Source organism: Bubalus kerabau, chromosome 11, assembly GCF_029407905.1.
Source record: "Bubalus kerabau isolate K-KA32 ecotype Philippines breed swamp buffalo chromosome 11, PCC_UOA_SB_1v2, whole genome shotgun sequence".
NCBI lineage: Eukaryota > Metazoa > Chordata > Mammalia > Artiodactyla > Bovidae > Bubalus > Bubalus kerabau.
The window spans coordinates 102117705-102144584 of record NC_073634.1 but is presented as its reverse complement, the minus strand read 5'-3'; the positions used below and the strand labels follow the sequence as shown (position 1 = coordinate 102144584).

Sequence of the window (26880 nt, the reverse complement as noted above, 5' to 3'; positions counted from 1 at the left end):
CCACCACCCAGAGTCTAGCACTGTCAACAGGGTGCGACGTTGCTGAGTGTTTAGACTTTTGAACTTTTAACTTTTAAAAATGTTTATATAAACACACACATGTATCCACATGTGAGATTTGAGTGGCTTTCTGTTATGTTTTTTTATTGAAATATAAAGTTGACTCTGCATCATGTGGCCAAAGTATTGGAGCTTCAGCTTGATTTACAGCATTGTGTTAATTTCTGGGGCTCAGCAAAGTGATTCAGTTATAATATACATATATCCCCATTTAAAAATTTTCTTTTCCATTATAGTTTATCATAGCATATTGAATATAGCTCTCTGTGCTATACAGTAGAACCTTGTTTTTTGGGGTTTTCTGGCTGTGCTGCTCAGTAGGTGGGATCTTAGTTCACCTACAGCGAAAGCACAGTGTCCTAACCGCTGGATCTTAAGGGAAGGCCAACATTGTTTCTAGTATGAGTCCATTTGTGTTAAAAAATCACAAATCTTTTTCTAGAAACATACAACCCACGAAAATTGAATCAAGAACAAACAGATAATTTGAACAGATCTGTCACTACAAGTGAAATAGAGTCTGTAATTTAAAAACTCCCTACAAACGAAAGTCTGAGACCAGATGGCTTCACAGACTGAGTCTGCCAAATATACAAAGAAGAACTTATATCGATCGTTCCCAGACTCTTACAAAAAATTGAAGAGGAAACACTCCCAAAGACTTTCTATGAAGCCATCATCATCCATCAGGATGACCAAAACTAGACAGCACCGAATCAGAAAATTACAGGGAAATATTTTGATGAATACAGATGCAACAATTTTCAACAAAATATTAGCAAACCAAATCCAACAACATGTAAAAAAGATTATACACCATATCCCAAGTTCACAAGGACTGTTCAGCATAGGCAAATCAATGTGAGTCACCACATAAACAAAAGAAAAAAACAAAAACCACATGGCTATCTCAATAGATGTAAAAAAGCATTTGATGAAATTCAACATCCATTCATGATAAAAACGCTTACCCAAGTGGTAATAGAGGAAACATATCCCAACATAACAAAAGCTATCTACGACAAACCCACAGCCAATTTAATACTCAACAGTGAAAAGCTGAAAGCCTTCCCACTAAAATCTGAAACAAGACAAGGATGCCCACCCTCACCTCTTCTACTCAAGATAGTATTAGAAGTCCTAGCCACAGCAATCAGATAAGAAAAAGAAACAAAAGGTATCCAAATTGGAAGGAAAGAGACAAAACTGTCCTTGTATGCAGAGGATATGATACTATATATAGAAAACCCTAAAGACTCCACACAAAGCCACTAGAACTGATAAGCAAATTCAACATTATATATACAATGTTATGGAACTTGTTTATTTCACTACATAGTATGATAGGGGCAACTTTCCATGTCAAAATAGCCTCATTCTTTTTGATGACTACATAGTATTCCACTGACTAGAGGTGCCATAATTTATTTACCCAGCCCTGCACTGATGGTCTGGTTTGGCTATCTCACTATTAAGCAATGCCACAGTGAATATTTTGTGTGTACACACAGGTGAGCATTTATCTCAAATCACAAGAAGTAAAACCAGATAATCGAAGGGTGTAAGCATTTTAGCCTATAATGGACATCATCAAATTGCCCTCCAAAAAGACTTACATTCCCATCAATAGTCTGGTCTCAGAGCTGGCAGGAAAGTTCATTCTTTTCCTATCAATATTGAACATCAGCAATTTTTCTTTCATGACTGCCCTTATTATTTCATTTGGCTATGTGTGTTTTATTGCTTCACAAGAGCTCTTTATGTTGCAATGTTTCTCTCTTAGTTTTCTAACTTTGCTCATGGAATATTTTGATATATAGAAATTTTTCATTTTCATGTGGTCAAATCTGGTTTGGTAAACCATTTAATTAAGTTCCAGACCTTAGGTTTCAGTCCCTTGGCTTACCCTGGAATGTTTTATAAGTGTCCTCAGCAAACAAGCATATAGATCCAATATTCATCTCAAAGTGAGGGGTTTCCAAAGCTGCAACATAAACTCCCAGTCCTGCACTTCAACTGCCATGACCTTGGGCAAGTCATTTCTCTTTCTCTGGGTCTCTTTTTCCACCTGTTAAATGATGGGAATCAAGTAATGTCTCTCTTGCAAGGCTGCCAAGAAGCTCAGATGGCACAAAAGTCCTTCTTAACGAAAGTGAAAGTGGCTCAGTTGTATCCGATTCTTTGTGACCCCACAGACTGTACAGTCCATGGAGTTCTCCAGGCCAGAATACTGGAGTGGGTAGCCTTTCCCTTCTCCAGGGGATCTTCCCAACCCAGGAATGGAACCCAGGTCTCCCGCATTGCAGGCGGATTCTTTACCAGCTGAGCCTCAAGAGAAGTCCTTTAAACTCTCTTAAACTTAAAGGGAGGTGTTTAAAGCTTGGAGTTGTTGCTATTTTGAGAGTTCCATTGGACTGTCATTCGTGAAGGCATGCACTCTTGTTCCCCATCAATGCCAGCCCTGGGTGGTGGGCCTTGCACAGAGCAGGTTTCATGGCAAGGGGTGGTGGCAGAGATGAAAGAACCCACCCCACAGAAGCTGACTTGACCCCCAGGTTTGCTGCTGAAAGATGCTAGAATTGCAGAGAGTGTCTGAACAGGAGGGTGGGCCCAGGCCGAGCCAGGTGCCTGACCCGTGCTGTCCTGGCAGGGTTACCCACCCCTGACGAAGATTCTGGCCAGTTTCTTTGGGAAGTTGCTGGGACAGGAGATAGACCCACTCAAGAACGTGCTGGTAACCGTGGGTGCCTACGGGGCCCTGTTCACAGCCTTCCAGGCTCTGGTGGATGAAGGCGATGAGGTGAATGGGCAAAGCCCGGGCTGGGTGGGGTGAAGGGTCCGGGTGGTGCCAGCCCCAGCTCATCCGACCTTTGTACTAGGTTATCATCATCGAGCCTTTTTTTGACTGTTATGGGCCCATGACATTGATGGCAGGGGGTCACCCGGTGTTTGTGTCCCTGAAGCCGGTGAGGATGCTGGTTGGGGTGTGGGTGGGCAGAGGGGTCCAAGGAGTGTGCTGGGTTGAACCCGGGGAGGTGGAAAGAAGGGAGGAAGTGGAGGAGGCCAGTTTCTCCAGGATGCGGGGAGGGGTGTCCAGAGCCCCAGAGGAGAGCCAGTGGAGACAGATGCCTGGGAGGAGGAGCCGAATTCCTAGAGATGAAAGTCAGGGAGTAAGTATTGCCACCCCCGCCCCCTCCTCTTGCAGAGCCCCACCCAGAAGGGAGAACCGGATTCAAGCAGCAACTGGCAGCTGGATCCCACGGAGCTGGCCAGCAAGTTCACATCTCGCACTAAAGCCTTCATCCTCAACACACCCAACAACCCCCTGGGAAAGGTACCTGAGAGACCTCCTCCCCGGGCACCCCTCCAGATTGGCTTGCGTGCCTGTTCTGTTACTCGTGTGCTGCCATGGGGCCTCAGATTTCTTATCCGTCAAGTGGGAGAGCTAACTGCGGAGAGCTCTGAGGATCGAGGCTCCTGGGGTCCCAGGGCCTGGGGCAGGGATCCCCAGGGAAGGTGTCAGCAGTAGGGGGCTGGGCTGGAAGCCTCTATTACTTCCCCACAGACCTGGACCCGTGACTTCACCGCTCCACTTTTATCATCTGTAAAATGGGAACACGACAGAACCGATGTCAAGGAAGACCCAGTGCTCCACCTGTGTTTCTCCTTTACTGTCACACCATCATCACACTCACAAAGCTTCTGACACCAGATATGTGGGGTTCTTTTTTTCCCCACACTAAGCAGTTCTGTGAGACCAGCTGGGTGTCCCACAAAATCCAATTCAATTTAATTCAGTCCTGACACTGTCTACCTGGAGATGGTGTCAGCTCCCACCGGTGAAGGGCTCAGTCTGACAAGGCTGCCCCCCAACCCCACTTCAGACGCCAATCACAAGTCAGTTTGTGCTTCCAACCTGTGGCTGTAAATCTGAGACGCCCACCTCCCCCCCTTCAGGTTCAATTCATCTGAGTGGCTCACAGGACTCAGGGACACACCTACTAACAGTTATCAGTTTATTAAAGGTGATGATAAAGGATACACATAAACAAGCCGATGAAGAGACAAGTATGGCAAGGTCTGGGAGGTGCCTGAGAACAGGTGCTTGCTTCTGTCCCTGTGGAGTTGGGGGTGCGTCAGCATGAGCTCACCCACCTCTGCAAGCTCCCCAAACCCCATCCTATTGGGATTTTGATGGAGGCATCAATTATCAACTCCATTTCCAACCCCTCTCCCTTCTCTGAGGAAGTGGCAGGAAGTGGGATATGGGAGGGGGCTTAAAATTTCAGGCTCCTAATCATGGCTTGCGTGGTCTTTCTGGTGACCAGCCTCGATCCAGGAGCCCACTTAGAGTCACCTCACTAGAACAAAAATGCTCCTAGTGCTCTTATCTCTTAGAAGTGTATAGGGGGTTCTATTGCCTGTGTCAAGGTCAGGATCAAAGACCAAGCATTAGAGCAAAAGATGCTTCTAGTGCTCTTGTGCATGCGTGCTCAGTCGCTTCAGTCGTGTCCAGCTCTTTGCGACCCCATGGACTGTAGACGACCAAACTCCTCTGTCCATGGGATTCTCCAGACAAGAATACTGGAGTGGGTTGCCATGCCCTCCTCCAGGGGATCTTCCTGACCCAGGGATCGAACCCGCATCTCTTATGTCTCCTGCATCGGCAGGCGGATTCTTTACCACTAGCACCACCGGGGGAAACCCTCCAGTGCTTTTACCCCTTAGTAGTTACACGGGTTTTAGGAGTTCTGTGCCAGAAACCGAGGCAGAGACCAACAGAGATATTTTCTGTTATCTCACAACTGACCTCACAGGGTCACTGTTGCAGGGATAGGAGAGGGCAGAGAAGCCCTTGGCCCCGGCTCTGGCCGGGTGCTCACATCGCTCTGAGCTGGCCTCTCTGGTGGGGGACGGTCCCTGCAGGTGTTCTCCAAGGAAGAGCTGGAGCTGGTGGCCAGCCTGTGCCAGCAGCATGACGTGGTGTGCATCACGGACGAGGTGTACCAGTGGTTGGTCTTCGATGGGTTCCAGCACATCAGCATCGGTGAGCCAAGCCGGCCAGGGTGCCCCCGTAACCCCAGACCTTTGCGGCAGGGCCTTGAGCCCAGTCCGGTGGCAGCGCAGGTCTGGTGATTAGGACCGAGGGGTCTGGACCCACACAGGTCAGGTGACCTGGGGCTGTGACTTCACTTCTCTCGGGACAGGGGAACATACTGGCACCTACCTCCCGAGGTTGTCATGAGGAAGGGCTCAAATATGTCTTGGAAATAGCTTTACACGGAGTGGAGTCCGTGGCGCTGAGAGCCTGGGTCCCTGCTGGGACCCAGCCCCCACTCCGTGCCCCCACCCCCGTCTCAGCAGCCGCTCTCTTTGATCTTGGGCAGCCAGCCTCCCTGGCATGTGGGAACGCACCCTGACTATCGGTAGCGCTGGCAAGACCTTCAGTGTCACAGGCTGGAAGGTGAGGCAACGAGAGTATGGGGGGCCCCTCCCTCTACAATCGTTGGTGGGAGAGGCTGGCCTGGGAATCCGGAAAGGGTTTGGCTGGGCCCCCAAGGGCCTCACCCTCTCCCTGTGTTCTTGGTCCAGGTGGGCTGGGTCCTGGGCCCGGACAGCCTCATGAAGCACCTGCGTACTGTGCACCAGAACTCCATCTATCACTGTGCCACGCAGGGCCAGGTGAGGGGGCGTGGCCATGTGAGGGGCGTGGCCGGATAGGGGCGGGGCAAGAGAGGGGTTTGGGCCAGCTCCAGGGTCGGGTCATACCTGATCCGCTCGCCCCCCCGCCCCTCCACCCGCCCCCACGCCCTCCCCAGGCCGCAGTGGCTCAGAGCTTCGAGCGGGAGCAGCTGCTCTTCGGCCGACCCAGCAGCTACTTTGTGCAGCTCCCACAGTACATCCAGCGCTGCCGCGACCACATGATACAGAGCCTACAGTCCGTGGGCTTCCGGCCTGTGATCCCCCAGGGCAGCTACTTCCTCATCACAGACATCTCGGACTTCAGTAAGTGGGCCCGGCTGGGCGGGGCTGGAGCTGGGGCCCTGGAGGCTGCCCAGGACTCAGCACGTCTTCTGTCCCCCAGAAAACAAGATGCCTGACTTGCCCGGAGCGGCAGATGAGCCCTACGACAGACGCTTCGTCAAGTGGATGATCAAGAATAAGGTGGGCTGGGCCTCTGCCGGCCGCTGTGTGTGTTTTACAGGCTGTGCACTGCGAAGAGTGCCTGACCCTCGAGCTGATGGGCCAAAATCCAGCCCGGCCTCTCAGGGCAGTATCCATTTCAAGGAAAGGAGAGCCTGTTTTTAATGTGATCCAATAGGCCTTGTGGGCTGCCAGGAATTCCTGCCCTCTCAGGGCCTCAGTCTTCCCATCTGTACAGTGAGTTGGCCCATTAACTCTGAGGTCCGTCCTGCTCAGTGCTACGATTCTAAGACATTTCTCCTATGGCTCTGCCCTGACCTGCCAGGTGATCTTCCTTGCTCTCAGCCTCTCTCTCTCCTCTGTACATAAGGAGGGACTTGGCATGGTGCTTTGGGATGTTTTACCTCTGACCTTGACACAGCACTGGGAGGTGCTGCATTGAAGCTTATTCTCTTTCTCCTTCCTTATCATGGAACCCCTCTGACCCCCTGAGGCCCCCCAGAGGCCTGCCAGGCTGTGGGATGGTTGAGACATGGGCTTCCTCCTCCCCAGGGCTTGGTGGCCATTCCAGTGTCCATCTTCTTCAGCGTGCCACACCAGAAGTTCTTTGACCACTATATCCGCTTCTGTTTCGTGAAGGTAAAGGACAGCCTTGGGGAGGGCAGAGCTCCCCAAGCCTCCTCAGACCTCCTGGGGAGAGGGGTAGGACTGATCTGTGTTGGTGCAGGATGAATCCACGCTCCGGGCCATGGACCAGAAGCTGCAGAAGTGGAAGGCTGAGCTCACGCCCTGAGGTCGTGACATCAGCCCTGGGCCCTGCCTGGTGCCTGCACACTCTGTAAGGCTCTGTCTTTGTCCAGCTCTCAGCCATCCCCAGGTGGCAGGTAGATGGTACTGGAGGAGCCCCTCTCTGTAACACAGAATGATCCCAGGAAGAGTCCTGCTTTTGGTCTTTGGGGAGTCGGGAGCACTTCTTAATGGTGTGTGGCTCTGTTCCTGTCGCAGAGGTGAGGGAGGCCTGGCCGGGGCCTCTCCCTGGTGCTCCCTGTGCTGGGCCGAATGGTCTTGGGTCCCCTCGCCCCTCCCCAGGCTCAGCTGGGACTCCGAGGGCAGACTTCAATAATGTACTGGCCTTGGTCCCAGTCCTGGCCCCAGCCAGGCTTCAGACATCCTTCCCTTTCCTTATCTACATTTGTTCTTGGGAAGTTGTATTTAGGCTTGAGTCCTCAAGCCAGTACTTTTTGCCCACAATAAAGTTTTAAGCTATTCAGACCCTTATTGGCTGCTTCTCTCTGCTTCACACCCTGGTGCTGATTGCTGGCAGGGGCTCAGTCAGAACAGAAGGCACCTTCCACCTCCCTGAACCTCAGCTCCCAGACTCTCTTTCTACAAACGTTTTGGAACCCAAAGAAGGGCAGGGACTCGGGACTTGTCTGAGGTCACCTAGTTAGTTAATGATAAAATCAGGCCTCGGGGCTCAGATATGTGTGTGAACATTGTTGGGTGTGTGTGTGTGTTGGGGGCCTTAGTTGAGGGTCTAACAGAAAAGATACAATCAAGTCCCACAAGGATCAGAGTCCAGGCCAGGAGTGCCAGGAATTACATAATTAGAACAAAGAGGAGGGATTTCCCCGATGGTCCAGTGGTTAAGAATCTGCCTGCCAGTGCAGGGGACATGGGTTCGATCCCTGGTCTGGGAAGATCCCACATGCCACAGGGCAACTAAGCCCGCGTGCTACGAGCCCACATGCTGCAGCTACTGAAGATCTCATGCTCTCGAGCCTGTGCTCTGCAACAAGAGAAACCAAGTAAAGAGAAGCCTGCAGGCCGCAGGGAAGAGTAGCCCCCTCTCACCGCAACGAGAGAAAGCCCGCAGGTAGCAGTGAAGACCTAGTGCAGCCAAAAGTAATTCATTAAAAAACGAAAGAATAGAAGGGCAAAGGAGTGTTTCCCCAAACACTTACTGTGCGCCTCTGCTTGCCGGACACCTGGACGCCCATCATCTCATTAAACAGCCTCTAAGACAGGAGTTATCGTCTCATGTTACAAGTGAGGAAACCAATTGGGAGGTCGGGTGACTTGTCTGAGGCCCTCCTGCGGGCAAAAGGTAAAGGGAGGGATTTGATCCCCTGAGTGCGCCTCCCACTGGCAACTTCTGAAATCCTTTTTGGAAGGTGGTGCTGTGGCACCCTACTCCAGTACTCTTGCCTGGAAAATCCCATGGACGGAGGAGCCTGGTGGCCTGCAGTCCATAGGGTTGCTAGGAGTCGGACACGACTGAGCGACTTCACTTTCACTTTTCACTTTCATGCATTGGAGAAGGAAATGGCAACCCACTCCAGTGTTCTTGCCTGGAGAATCAATCCCAGGGACGGGGGAGCCTGGTGGGCTGCCGTCTCTGGGGTCGCACAGAGTCGGACACGACTGAAGTGACTTAGCAGCAGCTGGGGACTTGTCTTGAAGTTGCATTTGTGTGACAAGCTCATGGGTTTTGCTCATATCATAGATTTAATTGGGGGAGGTGATGGGAACATACAGTATAATAAAATGTATTGGGTCTTTGTCTGTGGTTCCTGGCACAGAGCTCCTAAAACCCTTCGATTTCCTGAGAGACAGTAGTGTCTTTTGTTATTCCAAATCAACCCCTTCAACCATGTTTTTTTTAAGATAATTTTATTTACTTATTTCTTTATTTTTGGCTGTGCTGTTTCTTCCTGCGGCCCAGGCTTTTCTCTAGTTGCGGGGAGCAAGGGCTACGCTCCAGTTTCAGTGCTTGGACTTCTCATCGCAGTGACTTCTCTTGCTGCAGAGGCTCTAGGGACGCAGGCTGCAGTAGTGTGGCTCCCAGGCTTAGTTGTTCCTCGGCATGAGGCATCTTCCTAGATCAGGAATCGAACCCGTGTCTCCTGCATCGGCCAATGGATTCTTTACCACTGAGCCACCAGGGATGCCCTCAACCATGTATTCAAAAGGTCAGAATTTTCAGCCCCAACCCCAGACCCCAGGGAGGGTAAAGGACTGGCCATTGAGTTCAGTTACATGACTAATGATTTAATCAGTTGTGCATATGTGATTAAATCCCACATAAAAACCCTGAAGTGGGACTTCCCTGGTGGTCCAGTGGCTAAGACTCCGTGCTCCCAGTGGAGGGCTCAGGTTCAGCCCCTCATCAAGGAACTAGACCCCACACGCTGCAACTAAGAGCCTGAAGGCCTCAACTAAAGATCCTGCATGCGGCAACTAAGACCCGGCACAGCCAAATAATTTTTTTTTTAATTTGTAAAAATTGAAGAAAAGGGCTTCCCTGGTGGCTCAGTGGTGAAGAATCCATCTGCCAGTGCAGGAGACCCAGTTTTGATCCCTACTCTGGGAATATACCACATACCACAGAGCAGCTAAGCTCCCGTACCACAACTACTGAGCCTGTGCTCTAGAGCCTGGGAGCTGCAACTCCTGAAGCCCTTGCACCCCAGAGCATATGCTTGGCAAAAAGAAAAGCCACCACGATGAGAAACCCGTGTACCACAATTACAGAGTAGCCTCCACTCGCCACAGCCAGAGAAAGCCTGAGCACCAACAAAGAGCAAGCACAACCAAAAATAAACACATAAAAAAATTTCTTTAAAGATAAGAAAAAAACCCGGAATCAATGAGACTCAAGGAGTTTCTGGACTGGTGAAAACCTCAATGAGCTGGTAGGGTAGCCCATCCAGAGAGGATATGGAAATTCCATGCCCACTTTTCCACCTTAGTCTATGTACCTCTTACATTGGGCTGTTCCTGAGTTGTATCTTCTAAAATAAAACTGTAAGAATAGCGCTTTCCTGAGGGCTGTGAATCGTTTCAGCAAATTATTGAATCTGAATGGGGTCAAAACCACCACTCCCATGAGGTGGTCATGGGAATGCTGGAATTTGCAGTCAGCCAGGCAGAAGTTTTGCGGGTGACTGGGCACCCCACTTGCCACTGGCATCTGAAGTGGGAGGCAATCTTATGGGCTCCCTTAACTTATGAGATCTGTGCCAACTTGTCAGAATTGAATCGAAGCTTAGGACACCCACTTGGTGTCAGAGAATTGCTATTTGGAACATATTGGTGTTGTGACATAGGACACTCCACTCTGTCCCTTTCCAAACAATGATTTTGCACATTGTGAAACAATACAATTCAGAGGCCCAGGCTTGGAGCCCCTTTGCCGTACTGTACATAGACTGGTGATAAGAAGGTCCTCCAGAGCCAGAGGAGAAATTATGCTAATAGTTTAGAGTACTTAAGTGTTTTTTTTTTTTTTTTTTTTCATAAACTTCTCTCTCTAGTCATGATCCGGCTAATCATCATTATAGATGAATAAAGATGCCCATTTAAAAGAAAGAAAGGAAGCCAGACAGGCAGAAAAAAAGAAAGACAGAAAAAAAGGATTTCTTGAATGGAACTGAGGCAGAAGGCAGATGGGTCCCAGCCTAGGTATTTGCAATAAGGCTCTGTTTACATTTCTTGGGGCAGGAAAAAAGTGGACTTCAAGCTGGACATATACAAGTACACCCCTTGTTTGCATTTTCGGAAACAGGAGATAGATGGGCTCCAGGTTAGATATTTACAACCAGTCTCCTGCTTGCTCTCCAAAATGGGAATAACAACTGAAACAGGATATATAGCCAGGCTTTCTCTCCTGAGGACACCTTAAGATAATAGTCATGGCAGGAACAGAGAGCGACTAAACCTTGTTTGAGTAACGAATCAAGAGGCCAGATATTTCCCATCCTTGGGGCAAGGGAGACATTGCACACGGGCAGAAAGGCTCCCAGGCGGTCAAAAGTCAGGGGATGCCAGGCCATAATAAGTAATGCTTCCCAAAAGCCTCTGCATTGAAATCCATCTTGGAAAAAAGTCGTGCACACTTGTTGCCTAGGGCAGGTCAGGTGTGGAAAAATAAATCAGATTGCTGGCCAAAGGTAAACAAAGACCCAGAAGAGCTGTCCTATATGTTTTTTAACCACCTTGTTTCTGGTTCCTCCTCATTAGGGGAGATTCCCACACGCTTTCTCTCCAGGTGCCCCTGTCTTGCTTCTTTCTTAACTAAACAAACGGTTTCTCTGTGTGTTCTCCCACTTGTTGTGCTGTGTCTCTAATGATAAACTTTGTACCCATTTTTACAGTTTTTGCCTCCAGTGAAATATTTCACTGGAGACAAGAGCCAGGGGAAAATAGCCTCTAGCCCTTGCTGGTCTGGTGGCAGGGATTCCTGGTATCCATCCAGGCCACCTGGATGGAAACGCTTCTGCCTGGCTGACTGCAAATTCCAGCATTCCCATGACCACCCCCCACCCCCCAGATTCAAAAAGTTCAATTCCTGGGCAGGGAATTAAGGTCTGGCTTCATGCCACCAGCTCACTCTGCTGCCTCTCCAAGATGAGAACCACTCTGACCAAAGGTTTCATAGCCCATGAACCAATCTAGAATCTGTCCTTAACTCAAATCTGTGACTCTACAGAGGTTTCAAGTCTTGGACTGAGTAACCTCAGCCAACTTGAGATGTGTAAATGAGTTTGCATTTCATTAAGATATGGGCGAGGGGGAATGGTGAAGTAAACACAATCACCTTTATAATGTTAACACACACATTGAATTAGAAATTAATCTCTCTTCTACTAGGTTGTAAACTCCAGATCAATATTTGTTTTTGCTGACCACTGTGTCCCTGGCAGTCAGCACTGCCAGGAGTTCCTGCCTCAAAACAGGCTCAGCTTGATAAATATTTGTTGACTGAATGACTTGACTCAAATTTATCATTTAAAAAGGAAAGTCTATCTCATTCCTTGCTAGTAGGAATGAGATGTAACAAAATGGAATGTAACTACTTTGGAAGACAGTTTGGTGACTTCTTTCAAAACTAAACATAGTCTAACAGTTGTATCCAGCAATAAGACGTCCAGCTGTTTATCCAAATGAGCTGAAAAGTCAGGTCCACACAAAAACTTGCACATGAATATTTATAGCAGTTTTATTTATAATTGCCAAATACTGGAAACAACCAAATGTCCTTTGAAAGGTGAATGGATAGACATGCTGGCATATCCATACAATGAATAGTATCCAGCAATAAAAAGAAATGAGATATCGAGCCACTAGAAGCTAGGGAGGAACTTTAAATATGTATTACTTAATAAAAGAAGGGAGTCGGAAAAGGCTGCATATTGTATGATTCCAACTATATGACATTCTGGAAAAGGCTAAACTATAAAAACAGTTAGAAAAAAAAGATCAGTGGTTATCAGGGGCTTGAGGAGTGGGGAAAATAGGTGGAGCACAGATTTTTAGGGCAGTGAGTCAATTTTGTATGATACTGTAATGACAGGGGCTTCCTTGGTGGCTCAGACACTAAAGAATCTGCCTGCAATGCAGGAGACCCAGGTTTGATCCCTGGGTCAAGAAGATGCCCTGGAGAAGGAAACAGCAACCCACTCCAGTATTCTTGCCTGGAGAATTCCATGGCAGTGATAGATATATGACATTAGGTATTTTACCAAAACCCACAGTATGTACAACACAAAGAGAGAACCCTATCGTATACTATGAACAAAGCATCAATATCGGTTCATGAACTGTAACGAATGTACACCTTAAGGCAACATGTTAATTACAAAAACTGAGGGGAAAGTCTGTGGGAACTATCTGTTCAATTTTTGGTAAACCCAAGTCTTCTCTTTGGCCACCTGATGCAAAGAACTGAGTCATTTGAAAAGACCCTGATGCTGGGAAAGATTGAAGGCGGGAGAAGGGGACGACAGAGGATGAGATGGCTGGATGGCATCACCGACTCGATGGACCTGAGTGTGAGTACACTCCGGGAGTTGGTGATGGACAGGGAGGCCTGGCGTGCTGCATGCAGTCCATGGGGTTGCAGAGTCGGACACGACTGAGCGACTGAACTGAACTGTTCTCTAAAATAATCAAGTGTGATAATTAAAAGAGTAAATGAGCGAATCTATAATTGGATTTAATTATTGCCAGGTCTGAATCACACTCCAGCTTCGGGCCCCAAGACTCCGTGTACAAAACCAAGCTGATGTTTGACTTCCGTGCTCGACCCGAGCCGGAGGGCAGCGCTCTGGTAGTCCAAAGTTTCTGCGCACTGGGACACTCAGGCCTGAGATGAGCTAAACATCACCACCACCCCACCCCCACCCCGCCCCTGTCCCTACACCAGCGCCAGCTCCAGCTCCAGCTCACCGGATGCCGCCCCCACCCCAATCAGCCCCCAGGCAGCCCATCTAGCACCTCCAGCCCTCCCCTGTCCACGTGCTCTAACCTCGCAGCACCTAGGCCACGCCCACGCGCGCCACTGGGTCTCCGATTGGACGGCTCGAAGTAGGTGTTGCCGGAAGGGGTGAGTCTGATTGGCCGGGCGGGGCCTACGGCGTTCGGCGAACATGGCGGAGCGCGCGAGGAAGCGGCCCTGTGGTCCGGTAGGTGGAGGGATGTGCGAGCCCCGCGGCAGGGCACGGGGCTGGGGTTAAGAGATAGAGCCGCGTGGGGCCCCGTGGCGGGGCCGAGTCCCCCATCCAGCTCCAGGTTCGTCGCTGCTCCGCGGCCGGAGCCCCCGAGCTTGTTGCCTGCTTGTGGCCTCAGTAACCCCTGTGCCGATGAGCAGCGGAGGTGGGAACCGGGGTTTGAGTCGCAGCCGGCACAGCGTTGGTAACTCATTACCTTACCGGAGTGAAAGTGAAGTCGCTCAGTCGTGTCGGACTCTTCGCGACCCCATGGACTGTAGACCACCAGGCTCCTCCGCCCATGAGATTTTCCAGGCAAGAGTACTGGATTGGGTTGCCATTGCCTTATGGCCAATGGCAACCTTGCCGGAGTCCTTAGTGGCAACTCTACCCGGGGTTCGGATTCGGGAGGCGGGACCTGGCTCCTTCCCGAGCCCTTTCATGGCGTATCTCTTCTGATAACCAGGGCGGCAGTGGGCAAGTCCTGTCCCCCTGAACCTATTTCCTCTTCTCTCCAGTAGGAACTCATTTAACAATTTACTGAATGCTTACTATGTTCCAGCTATGGTCTCAGGCACTGGGGGTACATGTCCCTGCCCTCCTGACGCTCTCTCTTGGGCAGTATTGTGTGTGTGTGTGTGTGGGGGAGGGTGCCCCTCGTTTCCTCACCACCCTCATTTAAAGGGGCTTCCCTAGTGGCTCAGACAGTAAGGAATCTGCCTGCCAATGCAGGAGACTCGGATTCGATCTCTGGGTCAGGAAGATCCCCTGGAAAAGGAAATGGCAACCCACTCAGGTATTCTTGCCTGGAGAATCCCACAAACAGAGGAGCTTGGTGGGCTACAGTCCATGGGGCCGCAAAAGAGTTGGACACGACTGAGCAACTAACCAACAACAGCTCATTTAAACAGAGGAGACAACTGGGGAGCAGCAAGTGGGAACACCTCCCCCGCCCCAGCTCAGGTGTGACCATTCAGCCTCACTCCTGTATCTGCCCCAACTCCTTCTCCAGGGTGAACATGGCCAAAGGGTAGAGTGGCGGAAGTGGAAGCAACAGAGTAAGTCGGGGACTAGGGGGTGGAGGTGGGCCCTGGCGGGAGTGGGCCCAATGGAGAGCTAAGTGTCTGTGCTTACCTCCCCACTGCCCATCAGTGCACAGCTGAATCTTGGGGAAAAGCCACCAGGTTTGTCCCCTCTAGGTCTTACTAGTACCCAAAATGGGGACAAGGAGGCCAGAAGCCTTGGAAGGCTTTTCTGGCTGCTCTCTAGGCAGCATTGGAGTCCCCAGGCTGACCTACTGAGAGGACACCACCTCCGGGGCTGTTCCAAGTCTTTCCACCTCCAAGTCACTCTTCCCTCCACCAATTGTCCTCTTATCCAGAAAAAGAGGAGAAAAAGAAGTGGAAGGATCTCAAGATGACAAAGAAACTGGAGCGGCAGCGAGCGCAGGAGGAACAGGCAAAGCGCCAACAGGAGGAAGAGGCAGCTGCCCAGAGTGAGGATCGGGGTGAGCAAGCCGGGTCCTGGGCAGGGCAGAGAAGGGCGGAAGGGCCCTTAGGGGCCACTGGGCCCAGACATCTTGTCCTGATGGAGAAACTGAGGCTTGGAAAATGGGAGGGACCCAAAAAGCTGAGCCCTAACCTCCTACTTAGGTGGATTTCAGTTCTCTGGAGGGTAAGTGTCATATATCATAACTTCTAGAACCTCATCATTGTAATGGCTGATTTTACTTTTTTTAAAGCTCCTTTAGCCAGACTTTATTGTTTGAATATTTGCAACTGCTATTCTATACACAAATTTTAATTTCTTACAAAACTGTAAATTCCATATTGCTAGGTCACTTCACTCTCCATTTTTATGCCACATTTCCATCCAGATCTATTTCCCCAAATCACAATCTGCCTGTTGGTGTGTTGTCTTATTCAGTTGCTGAGTTGTGTCTGACTCTTTGCGACCCCATGGCCTGTAGTCTACCAGGCTCCTCTGTCCATGGGATTCTCCAGACAAGAATACTGGAGTGGGTTGCCATTTCCTTCTCCAGGGGATCTTCCCCATCCAGGTTTTGAACCTGGGTCTCTTGTATTACAGGCAGATTCTTTACCACCTGAGCCACCAGGGAAGCCCCCAGCTGTTAACACCCACTTCTATCCAGGGAAAGAAGTATATAGATACAGTTTTACAGAAGTGAGGCTGCTTAATCCATGCACTTCTGGACCTGGTTTTTCTAATCCCACATTGTGTCCTTCTGTACATCTGCATCTACCCTAACGAATTGTATCTTTCCTCCTTGGTCAGACCCAAAATTCTGGAGTATTCAGTTCAGTTGCTCAGTTGTGTCCAACTCTTTGCAACCCCATGAACTGCAGCACTCCAGGCCTCCCTGTCCATCACCAACTCCTGGAGTCTACCCAAACCCATGTCCATCGAGTCAGTGGTGCCATCCAGCCATCTCATCCTCTGTCGTCCCCTTCTCCTCCTGCCCTCAATCTTTCCCAGCATCAGGGTCTTTTCCAATGAGTCAGCTCTTCGCATCAGGTGGCCAAAGTATTGGAGTTTCAGCTTCAGCATCAGTCCTTCCAATGAACACCCAGGACTAATCTCCTTTAGGATGGACTGGTTGGATCTCCTTGCAGTCCAAGGGACTCTCAAGAGTCTTCTCCAACACCACAGTTCAAAAGCATCAATTCTTTGGCGCTCAGCTTTCTTTATAGTTCAACTCTCACATCCGTACATGACCACTGGAAAAACCATAGCCTTGACTAGATGAACCTTTGTTGGCAAAGTAATGTGTCTGCTTTTTAATATGCTGTCTAGCTTGGTCATAACTTTGCTACCAAGGAGTAAGCGTCTTTTAATTTGATGGCTGCAGTCACCATCTGCAGTGATTTTGGAGCCCAGAAAAATAAAGTCAGCCATTGTTTCCACTGTTTTCCATCTATTTGCCATGAAGTGATGGGACCAGATAGTTTTCTGAATGTTGAGCTTTAAGCCAACTTTTCACTCTCCTCTTTCACTTTCATCAAGAGGCTCTTTAGTTCTTCTTCACTTTCTGCCATAAGGGTGGTGTCATCTGCATATCTGAGGTTATTGATATTTCTCCTGGCAATCTTGATTCTAGTTTGTGCTTCTTCCAGCCCAGCGTTTCTCATTATGTACCCTGCATATAAGTTAAATAAGCAGGGTGACAATATACAGCCTTGACGTACTCCTTTTCCTATTTGGAACCAATCTGTTCCATGTCCAGTTCTAACTGTTACTTCCTGACCTGCATACAGGTTTCTCAAGAGGCAGGTCAGGTGGTCTGGTATTCCCATCTCTCTCAGAATTTCCCACAGTTTATTGTGATCCACACAGTCAAAGGCTTTGGCATAGTCAGTAAAGCAGAAATAGATGTTTTTCTGGAACTCTCTTGCTTTTTCGATGATCCAGCGGATGTTGGCAAATTGATCTCTGGTTTGTCTGCCTTTTCTAAAACCAGCTTGAATATCTGGAAGTTCACGTTCACGTATTGCTGAAGCCTGGCTTGGAGAATTTTAACCATTACTTTGCTAGTGTGTGAGATGAGTGCAATTGTGTGGGAGTTTGAGCTCTTTGGCATTGCCTTTCTTTGGGACTGGAATGAAAACTGGCCTTTTCCAGTCCTGTGGCCCCCGCTGAGTTTCAGGGGTATTTAGTCGGGAGTATTAGGGGCCTTATTTTACTCTGTGAGCCCAGTGGTTGTTAGTGGCGGTGGTGACAGCGGGGACAGAAGCGGAGCACGCCTGCTGTCTCAGACGCCAGGAAAGCCCTTTATCTCATGTGGCTCCCTCTGGACGATTCTGGGAGCGAAAGTGTGGTGCTTCTTCTGAAGTTAGCTGTTTTGCCATTTGTGTGACCTTGGGTCATGTATTTGACTTCTTTAGGCTAAAGGTTCCCCGACTGTCTGTGGGGATCATGGTAGTACCTACTTCCTAGGGTTATTGGTTAAGTTTATACCCATAAAAGGCACTAAGAATTATTATTTTTTTAATTTGGGGGAGGCTGCTCTGCAACATGTAGGATCTTAATTCCCCAACCAGGGATTGAACCCATGCCCCTTGCATTAGCAGCACAGAATTTTAACCACTGGACCACTGGGGATGTCCAGTAAGAATAAATACTAACTCATTATTATCCCATTTTGATGCCTGGAGAACTGAGGCAGTAGGGAGCAGAGGATGTGAATATAGGTCAATGCCTCTAACCACTCCCTGTCATAGCTAGTGGTACATCCTGTTTATGGGAGCTCTGGAGACCCCCAAGTTCATTTTCTTCCTGGGGAGATTGAGATCTGGAGAGGGAATCTATGCTACTTCCAGTAAGAAAACTTTCTAACTCTAGGCCCTAGGATTAGAGGAAGGGAGGGGAGAGATGGCCCTGGCTGCTCCAGCTGACTATGAACACCCCTGTCCTCCGCAGGGCGGCACTACACCCTGAGCGTGGCCCTGCCAGGCTCTATCCTGGACAATGCCCAGTCACCAGAGCTTCGCACCTACCTGGCTGGCCAGATCGCCAGAGCCTGCGCCATCTTCTGTGTGGATGAGATCGTGGTGTTCGATGAAGAAGGCCACGATGCCAAGTGAGGGGCCTCCAGCAGGGTCCCGGCGGGTGCAGGGAGAAGGGAGGGGCAGCCAGGATGGGCTGGGCTGCACTTCTTTCCCCGCCTTCTTGCCTGGCCGAGAATCCTGTCTGAATGCCCCCACTGTCACTCTGGTGGGTCGAGTTGCAAAGCAGGGGCACTGCTGAGGTCATACTTGGGGTGGGAGAGCTCTGGAAGAGAACCCGGTGGGCTGGACCCCTGTCTTTCTCTCCTAGGACTGTGGAGGGGGAATTCAGGGGAGTTGGCAAGAAGGGGCAGGCGTGCGTGCAGCTGGCCCGGATACTGCAATACCTGGAGTGTCCACAGTAAGGACAGACCTCCCAGACCTGAGCGGAGGGGCGGTCACGGTGCAGGTTGGGTGGGACATGGCCTCCCTGGGAACTTCCTGAGCTCTGCGTTCTTTCCTAGGTACCTAAGAAAGGCCTTCTTCCCCAAGCATCAGGATCTGCAGTTTGCAGGTAAGGCTGGGGGAGGGGACCTGACCCCCATTTCGCATGGATCATCCTCCAGGCCCTGAGAACTCACAGTCCAGTTGGGAAAGCAAGACCTGTGCCTGATGGCACACTGAGCTGGGCCCTGGACCAGGGTTCCCAGCCTCATCACCCGCCCACCCCACCCCCCGTCACCCCCGTGCGCCTCTGCACCTCCCAGACTCTTCCTGGCCCCTCTACAACCGCAGGGCTCCTGAACCCCTTGGACAGCCCTCACCACATGCGTCAAGATGAGGAATCTGAGTTCCGAGAGGGTGTTGTGGTGGACCGGCCCACCCGGCCTGGCCAGGGCTCCTTTGTCAACTGTGGCATGAAGAAGGTAGGAACTGGAGTGGGTATTGAGACATACTTCCCAGACACTCCCTGGGTTCGGAGGGCACGTAAGGGGATCCCTGGCCCCGGGCCTCTCTGCCTGCCAGGCCCCCACTGATGTAGATTTGAGCCAGAGAATTGCCTAAAATAGGGCTCAACAGATAGAGCCAGGAGCAAAATTTACTGGTTTGGTTTTTTTTTTTTTAAAGCATATCAACAGAAGAGAGCCCTTGTGCTAAAAACAAACCAAAACAAAACTCTGCAAAATCAAGTTCAGAGTCTCTCTGGGGCTGCTCCAGTGTGATGCCAAGCTCTGGATTGGAGCATTCATTTCCCATCTATTAATCTCATGTCTCCTAGAGTCGGAGGCAGAAACATTTAAATGTGTGGGGATCCCCTCCCCTCAAAAAGAACAGACCTGAGAGAACTGGCCAAAAGCAGACCAGTATACCCAGACTCAGATGAACGGAGAAATACATGTGAAACCCTCCAAGGAGAAAGCCATTCTAAATTCAAAATTGGGACAAGGGACTTCCCTGGTGGTCCCGTGTTAGGACTGAGCTTTCACTGCCGAGGGCACCGGTTCAGTCCCTGGTCAGGGAACTAAGATCCCAGAATCCCACAAGCTGTGCATCAAGGCCCAAATACATAAATTGGGACACAACACCGACATCAGGGGCCCTTCATCGCAGCTCGCACGTGGTCAGCGTTCACTTCGTGCCGGGCCCCGTGCGGTGTAACAGCAGCTGTTCATGGAAAGTCTTCTGTTGACAGATGAGGAAACCAAGGCTCGGAGGAGTTAAGTGACCATTTAAGCACCCCAAAATGTAGGAAACTGGGATTTTATCCCAGAAATACTTCCTGCTTTGTGCCAGGCCTGGACTGATCCTTTTCACCCATATCATGGGGTAGTCATTTTGCAAGAATGGTCTTTTGTGAGCAGGTCTGGCCCCAGGCGCTGGGGAGTAGGGCACAAGGGTGACCTGGACCCCTGAGATGCCCCCGTGTCTGGGAGAGGAGTGACCCTGCTGTCCTGCACTGGGGGTGGGGGTGGAGCAGCAGGTTTTTTCTGGCTTTCTCCCAGGAGGTGAAGATTGACAAGAACTTGGAGCCTGGACTTCGGGTGACAGTGCGGCTCAACCAGAACCAGCTCCCAGGTATCCTAAAGCGTCCCCAGCCCAGCCAGCCTGCGGGCTCAGAGCCACTTGCTTCCACTTCCTTGTCCCCTCACCCCATCTTTACAGCGTGTCTGCTTCCTCTCCAGAAAGTAAGACCTACCGGGGGAAGGTCGTGTCGTCGCAGGACCCTCGGACCAAAGCTGGTCTCTACTGGGGCTACACAGTCCGCCTGGCCTCTTGCCTCAGTAAGCACAGAGCCTCCTCCTACGAACATCTGTCTTCTCTCTCTCTGGGGGACCTCAGAGAGCCCTGCTTGACCCAGAAGGCAGACTGGGATACTAATCCTGCTAACACGCTGTGTGTCCTTGGGCAAGTGCCTTTGCCTCTCTGGGCCTTGAGTGCACTGCCTGGGATGCTTTTAAGGACTCCTGAGGCAAAGCATCTTTAATGATGTCTGCCGTGGGGCTGGGAATGGGGGCAAAAGGGCCAGAGGAGTCAAAGGTATGCCATTTGTTTTTGGAGTTCATTCCTCCCCAGCCTCTGCTGTTTCTCCAAGCTAGCTCAGGCACGGTCTCTGCCCGCTCCATCCCTGACTTTCCAGCAGGAATGTAGGCTGTGGCTCCCTTGTCGCCACCACCACCCCAACACACACACACAGACCCAAGTGACAGTGGCTTGGGGGGAACAGGGTCCCCAGTGAGCTGGCCTCCCCGGCAGGTGCTGTGTTTGCTGAGGCCCCCTTCCAGGACGGCTATGATCTGACCATCGGGACGTCAGAGCGAGGTTCAGATGTGGCCTCTGCCCAGCTTCCCAACTTCAGGTGGGTCCAGCCAGGGGGCAGGGCACGGAGCAGGGGACCGGACGGGCGGGGACACAGCCGAACGGGCTGGGCCCCTGCTACATATGGGGCTGAGAACCCTGGGGGTGGCATTCAGAGGGCCGTGATGGGCAGCCAGTGATCCCCTCCTGTGGGCAGCAGGCACGCTCTCGTGGTGTTTGGGGGCCTCCAGGGGCTGGAAGCTGGAGTGGATGCCGACCCCAACCTGGAGGTGGCTGAACCCAGCGTCCTCTTCGACCTGTACGTCAACACCTGCCCCAACCAGGGCAGCCGCACCATCCGCACAGAGGTGAGCCCACCCACCTCCCTGACCTCCCGGCCCTGCCTCTTCACCACCAGCAGGGCCCAGAGCCCCTCTCTCTGGCCAAGGGGGTTGCAGCTCTCTCCCTGTCCCTCATCCCGTCTGGGGCTGCCCTGAGCCAGCCTTCTGGGGTGGTCCCCTCACCCCCTCAGCCTCTCCCTACAGCAGAACTACAGCAGAGACAAACTAAGAGTGAGCTGGAAGCCAGGAATGTTGGTTTTGGTGCCCGTCCAGCTGCTCCCAGGCTGGCTGACCCAGGACACCCACCACCCCTGCTCTGGGCCTGTTTCCTTAGCTGTATGCTCCGTGTCACACTCCCTGTGTCTGACCGTGGTGGGCAAGGCAGCCCTCCTCGCCGGCACCTGTCTCCAGGGGGACAGGATGCAACCTTCTCTCAGAGCCTTCCACCTGGGCAGCATGGAACGCTGTGCCTGTAGGCATCTGCTGGGGTGCCTACAGCGGTGACCAGACACATGGACAGCCTCAGTCTCCCTGTCCCCGGGAGCCTGGCCAGGGCCGGGTACCGTGCGCTTCCAGCCTCAGGCAGGAACCCCTGCTCCCGCACTTCCGAGGGCCCTCCTGCCCATCACCTCCCCCTCCCCGGCTGACCCTGGGAGGTGGGTATTATGATCAGCCCCATTTTACAGACGAGGAGACTGAGGAGCAGAGAGGTGAGGCCCTTTCCTGGCAGGGCCTGCAGGTGGCCAGTGACAGTAGGCGAAGCTGAACCTGTCTCCCACCTCCCCACCCGCCTGCCCCGGACCCTGCTGATGGCAGCATATGCCAAGGGCTGGGGTCCTGGGCGATGGGGCCACAGCCTGTTGCTCTGCTTGTCTTCCAGGAGGCCATCCTCATTTCCCTGGCTGCCCTGCAGCCTGGCCTTACCCAGGCAGGTGCCCAGCCCAGCTGAAGGTTCTGTGGGGCCCAGGATGGCAGAAAAGCAGCAGTGAAGCCAGAGGTTCCCACGGGTTACCTGGACAAACATACTCGAGACTTGCTTCCAAAAATAAAGACTTTTCAGTTGACTCAGCCCCTCAAGCCCACAGTCCAGCTGGGGCTGCCCTTACTTGCTGCCCGCAGTGATGGCCTTCAGGCTGCCCGCCCGTGCCAGGATGTTTGGCACAAAGAGCAGCCCAGAGGCCCGCTCAATGCTCTCAATGGGCACCAGGAAGCGCTCCAGCGGGATCGCCTCATCCACCGGCGCGTTGGGCATCACATAGGAGCGGAGTTCTATCTGCCCACCTGCTGCCTCCAGGATCAGCACCTTGAAGAAGTGGGTGGGTACCGCCACGTGGTTCTTGCCAATGACTTGGTACTTCACGTAGGACTTCCCGTCAGCCTCCGTCCTGTGAGCAGACCCAGGCACATGGCCTTTCAGGACTCCCAGGGGGCTTGTTCAGACCCAAGGCCACCACCTCCAGGAAGCCTTCCCTGATTGGACCTCCAGTTTGTGTCACCTGCAGGACCACCCTCTCCGCATGAGGCTTCTCTGGCTTGGCTCGCCCAGGAGACTGGGAGCTCCGGCAGGGTAGAGACTCATTCCTCCCCTGTTTTCCTCATGCCCGACACTGTGTTCAAGGAGAGTGGGTGGTGGCAATAAACACTGCAGAAAGAATCGGGCCTTCATTCACATCCTCCTTGTGGACACTTGACTAATGTCTATCTCTCCCTGTGGAGGCGGGGGATGTGATAGCAGAATGCCCAGCACCAGCACATGGCCTGGGGCAGAGCAGGTGCCCAGAACACTGGACAGGTGACTCGGGCTAAGTTTCTGAGGAGTCCACTCCATTTCAGCAGCCCAATTAAAGTGTATCAGTGCCTCGGCAAGCCTGTGCTGAGTCCTTACTAGGGTGACATCCACCATCCCACTGTCCCTTAAACAACCATCTGGTAGATAACAGGTATTATCCCCATTTTACAGGAGAGGATGTTGAGGTTGTTTGCCCAGGGCACCCAGAGACTGAGGCTTTGCTGGTGACTCAGTGGTAAAGAACTCGCATACCAATGCAAGACAATGTGGGTTTGATCCCTTGGTCAGGAAGATCCTCTAAAGAAGGGAATGGCAATTTTCCAGTATTCTTGCTTGGGAAATCCCATGGACAGAGGAGCCTGGCAGACTTCAGTAGCCACAGTAGCCCACCAGGCTCCTCTGTCCATGAGATCACAAGAGTCAGACACAACTGAGCAACTAAACAAAATCAAGCCCAGAGACTAGGTGACAGGGCCTGGGTTCCAACCCCAGCAGAGCCAGCTGCTTGGCCACAGTCCCTTGCCTCACTCATCCCAGTCCTCAGCAGAAAAATCACCCAGCAAGCCCAGGGGAGCTCAGTCCTTCCATCTGGGAGGCCAGGCAAGCTGAACAGGGACAAGAGTGAAGGCTCAGCGTCAGGAAGACAGAGTTCAAAGCTGGCTTCAGGAAGGGATGCCCCTAGCAGAGGAGGCGGAAGGTGAGAACCCCGTGCAAGGGTTGCTATCTGGGCAGAACATGAGTTAGGTGGCTGTGACAAGCGATGATACAGGAGAGGAACAAGGGCAGATTCAGGGCCTGGTACACACAGGCAGAGATGTGGGTACCCCAAAGTTCTCTGTAGAGTAGAATCGGGGGCTTAAGGTAAGGAATGGACAGACTTGCCCAGAAACCAGATGAATGGGGACCTAGCGGTCTTGACACAGAGCCTGGGGGGAGCCTGGCTGGGGTGACCGGGAGGTGCCCCTGTCCCCAGGCCCCCCCAGCTCTAGCCTTACCTGGGCAGGAAGAGTGGCCCGGTGCAGACATAGACATTTTGGTAGGTGCGGGTCAGACTGCGGCTGTACTTTTCCAGGTTGTTCCAGGCATTTTGGTTGAGGTGGGGCACCTGGCAGGAGAGAGGGGCTTCTGTGAGACTGGCTGGGACACTTGTAGTCAGAGGGCTGCCCCAGGCCTAGGGGCAGGCACTAGCACAGAGCCAGAAGGTTCCAGCAGCGGGGTGGGGTTGGGGACAAGCATGCAGAGGAAAGGAAGGTTCGTGGAAAGAGAGTCACTTGGCCCAGACAGCTCACAGCGGTGCTAACTGCTCCCAACCCAGATTGGGAGAACTAGCATCCCAGGTCTCCAAGCTGTTTCTCAGCCCCAAAGAGCCGTATGAAAGGGCAAATCTCCCAGAGAGAAACAGACTTGTTCCTGCCCCGGGAGCTCATGGGAAGACCAGCTCTTTCAACCATCTCTCCCTTCCTTCTCCCAAAGTCTGAACTGCAGAGCCCAGCAGGGAAGGTCAGAAATCTGACTCCACCACCTGAGCTCTCGGGTCCTCAGCACAGTGTCCAGTCAAATGGGTGGGGGTCTCTGCTCCTGGGTGAGCACCAGTCAGCTCAGAAGCTGGGACCTCACAAGTCTCACTCAGAGCCCCACCATCCATCTCCAGGCGGCTGTCAGGCCCTGGTGGGAACAGGGCTAGAGGAAGGACGGCTAGTCCAGGGTGCACAGTGACTGCTCCTAACAGCCACTGCGGGCACCTATCTATCCTTTTACTCCCGGAAGGCAGGCAGGGTAGGGCGATGGAGTAAAAAAAGCTCAGGGTCCCCTAGACAGACTGCCTAGGTCTCCTCCCACGGTGTGACCCTAGGTCGGTCACTTTGTCTCGCTGAGACTTTCCTCATTATAGCTCTTATTTACTAAATGCTTGCCAAGAGCCAGGAAGCGTGCCCGGTACTTTCATGTATGTAGACAGTTATCTTCAGTTCCTCGGCGCTACTGCAAGAGGCAGGTGAATAACAGTTTTATCCTGATTTCAGGGAGGCGCCCAGGGCCCTCGGATTAAGATCAGAGAGCAGTGGGTGCTCAGTGCCCCACTGCTCCATCCCTCCCGCCGGCGGCGCGCGGTGCTTGTGGCCAGGCGCCTGACCTAGAGGGCGCACAACTCGGCAACTCTCCCATTCTGCAAAGGGGAAAATCGAGGCTTAGAGGCGAGCGCTGGCATCGATTTCCTCCGCCGGGGTGGGGGGTGGTGGCGGGGGGCGGCGCAGGCGTTACCTGGGGCGCGACGTTGCTCAGGTAGAAGGTGTCGTCCATTGCCTTCTGGCTCCAGCGGTGGTTGGCCGCGGCAGCGAGGTGGCCGCGGTCGAAGCCGCTGCCGCGGTAATCGGCGTTGGTGGCGCGGTGGTACGCATGCACCGATTCGTCCTCGTGGAAGTCGCAGGAGCTGCGGTCGCCGTCGCCGCGGAGCCCCTCGGGCCGCAGCTGCTCGACCACCCAGAGCGCGCCGCGGGTGCGCGGGTCGTAACACAGCACGTACGATGCGCGGCTCTTGAGTTGCGCCACCCCGGGCAGCCCATACTTGGCTAACTCGCCCGGGCCGCCACCCGCGGGAGCCCCGGGCACCGCGGGAAGCCCCGCCGCCGCCGCCACTGGCAGCACCGGCAGCCGGCTCAGCAGCCCCGGCGTCGCCCGCGCATCCGCCCGCTGCCGCCGCCAGCCCTCTGCAGCTGCACCCAGCCCTGCGCCCAGGGCCAGAGTCAAGCCGGCCCGAAGCAACTGCATGGCCGCGGATGGTGGCCGAGCGCGGAAGGAGGGCCGGCCCGCGGCGCTGAAGGGACGCCGCGACCTCGGGCGTCCGGCCCGGAGGCTCTTAAAGGAGCCGCACAGGCCTGCGGGGGCCCACCACGGGGATGGAGCGGAGCGGAGGCGTGAGACGGCGGAACGTGGGTCCCTTCCACTCACGAACGCTCCGAGGTACTGTATAGTCCAACAGTTGGGGGTCTGTGCCCACCTAACCGGACGACCGGACGCCCTTTCTTTGCCCCTTTAGGACGCGGAGTGGAGGGGAGGGGGCGTGGCATCACCACCACGGTTCATGATTGGCCGTCTCGGAACCGGCTCCGCCCCGTTCCGGCCCCCTCGGTCTCCACGGAGGTTCCCTCCCACTCCGCAATGAAGATCCCTAAAAAAAAAAAAAAGTTCTTACCTCCTAATTTACACGAATGAACTGGGAAAACAAATCAGGAATGCAAGGATTCCCTACCGTATTCCTTATGACAGAGGCCGGGGAATAAGTAAGATACTCAGAAACGGGCTGGTTTTGGACATTTTTAGCACATCAGATAGAATATAGGTCATAAAAATATTTTTAAATCATACAGCAGCTTGCTCACCACCTAAGGTAATGGGGCGGGGGGGTGGGGGGGAGAGACAATACACAAAACTCTGCATCAAGAAAATTATCCATGTATCAATTATCTAATTAAAATTACATCTCGAACACGTTACAAGTGATTTTCTGCAGATGGTGGACTGTAAATGACTTGGTGAAGTTCAACTTTTTTTCAAAGAACTTACTATGAAATCACAATGTAATACCTCTGCCCCACTGCATACTCTCCTCCCATCAGCTGCAAACTGCAATTGCTTAAGAAGAGTTGAACTGGCACTTTGGACAAATTCCTAGCCTTTTCCTTTAACCTCTAAGAACCTCCTGACTTTCTGCTCGTTTTTTTTTCCTGCTCTGAGGTCTCAAAGGTTTCAGCCCATCACAG

General features: G+C 52.3%; 3 protein-coding genes across 8 annotated transcripts in view; 2 read left to right on the top strand and 1 right to left on the bottom strand.

The window, feature by feature from the left end:
* KYAT1 (kynurenine aminotransferase 1) overlaps nt 1–7499 on the top strand; it is a 37770-nt gene extending 30271 nt beyond the window's left edge. For all 3 annotated transcript variants that reach the window (XM_055541333.1, XM_055541334.1, XM_055541332.1), the window contains 10 exons: nt 2711–2860; nt 2940–3026; nt 3266–3394; nt 4987–5107; nt 5448–5524; nt 5653–5742; nt 5880–6066; nt 6146–6225; nt 6757–6843; nt 6932–7499. In XM_055541333.1, coding sequence (XP_055397308.1) covers nt 2711–2860; nt 2940–3026; nt 3266–3394; nt 4987–5107; nt 5448–5524; nt 5653–5742; nt 5880–6066; nt 6146–6225; nt 6757–6843; nt 6932–6997 — 1074 coding nt within the window. In that variant the 3' untranslated portion in view covers nt 6998–7499. The remainder of the gene's footprint in view (nt 1–2710; nt 2861–2939; nt 3027–3265; nt 3395–4986; nt 5108–5447; nt 5525–5652; nt 5743–5879; nt 6067–6145; nt 6226–6756; nt 6844–6931) is intronic.
* Nucleotides 7500–13535: 6036 nt separating this feature from the next.
* Nucleotides 13536–22987, top strand: SPOUT1 (SPOUT domain containing methyltransferase 1). Of its 4 annotated transcripts, none has more exons than XM_055541339.1 (12): nt 13536–13670; nt 14707–14752; nt 15076–15201; nt 18132–18291; nt 18528–18617; nt 18721–18770; nt 18992–19122; nt 20200–20272; nt 20380–20478; nt 20951–21053; nt 21210–21360; nt 22214–22987. In XM_055541339.1, exons 1-12 carry the CDS (start codon nt 13635–13637, stop codon nt 22280–22282), a joined length of 1134 nt encoding a protein of 377 aa, XP_055397314.1. In that variant the 5' UTR covers nt 13536–13634; the 3' UTR covers nt 22283–22987. The 4 variants fall into 4 exon arrangements, with proteins under 4 accessions (XP_055397314.1, XP_055397315.1, XP_055397317.1 ...); XM_055541340.1 differs by having other exon boundaries at nt 13542–13670; nt 21213–21360; XM_055541342.1 differs by lacking the exon at nt 13536–13670 and adding an exon at nt 13684–13776.
* Nucleotides 22372–26199, bottom strand: ENDOG (endonuclease G). The gene is made up of 3 exons (XM_055541343.1): nt 25382–26199; nt 24118–24227; nt 22372–22718 (listed from the first exon to the last, which is right to left on the bottom strand). The coding sequence occupies exons 1-3, from the start codon at nt 25886–25888 to the stop codon at nt 22436–22438; spliced, it is 900 nt and encodes a 299-aa protein (XP_055397318.1). The 5' UTR covers nt 25889–26199; the 3' UTR covers nt 22372–22435.
* Nucleotides 26200–26880: the final 681 nt, after the last annotated feature.

Bases quoted from the DNA above. Each gene is read 5' to 3' on its own strand.
- ENDOG (XM_055541343.1), bottom strand. From the start codon at position 25,888: ATGCAGTTGCTTCGGGCCGGCTTGACTCTGGCCCTGGGCGCAGGGCTG. The intron at 24,228-25,381 runs GTAACGCCTGCG...CTCTCCTGCCAG, and splicing joins TGAGCAACGTCGCGCCCCAG to GTGCCCCACCTCAACCAAAA. The intron at 22,719-24,117 runs GTAAGGCTAGAG...GTCTGCTCACAG, and splicing joins GGGCCACTCTTCCTGCCCAG to GACGGAGGCTGACGGGAAGT.
- SPOUT1 (XM_055541339.1), top strand. From the start codon at position 13,635: ATGGCGGAGCGCGCGAGGAAGCGGCCCTGTGGTCCG. The intron at 13,671-14,706 runs GTAGGTGGAGGG...CTCCTTCTCCAG, and splicing joins GGAAGCGGCCCTGTGGTCCG to GGTGAACATGGCCAAAGGGT. The intron at 18,771-18,991 runs GTAAGGCTGGGG...CTACAACCGCAG, and splicing joins TCAGGATCTGCAGTTTGCAG to GGCTCCTGAACCCCTTGGAC.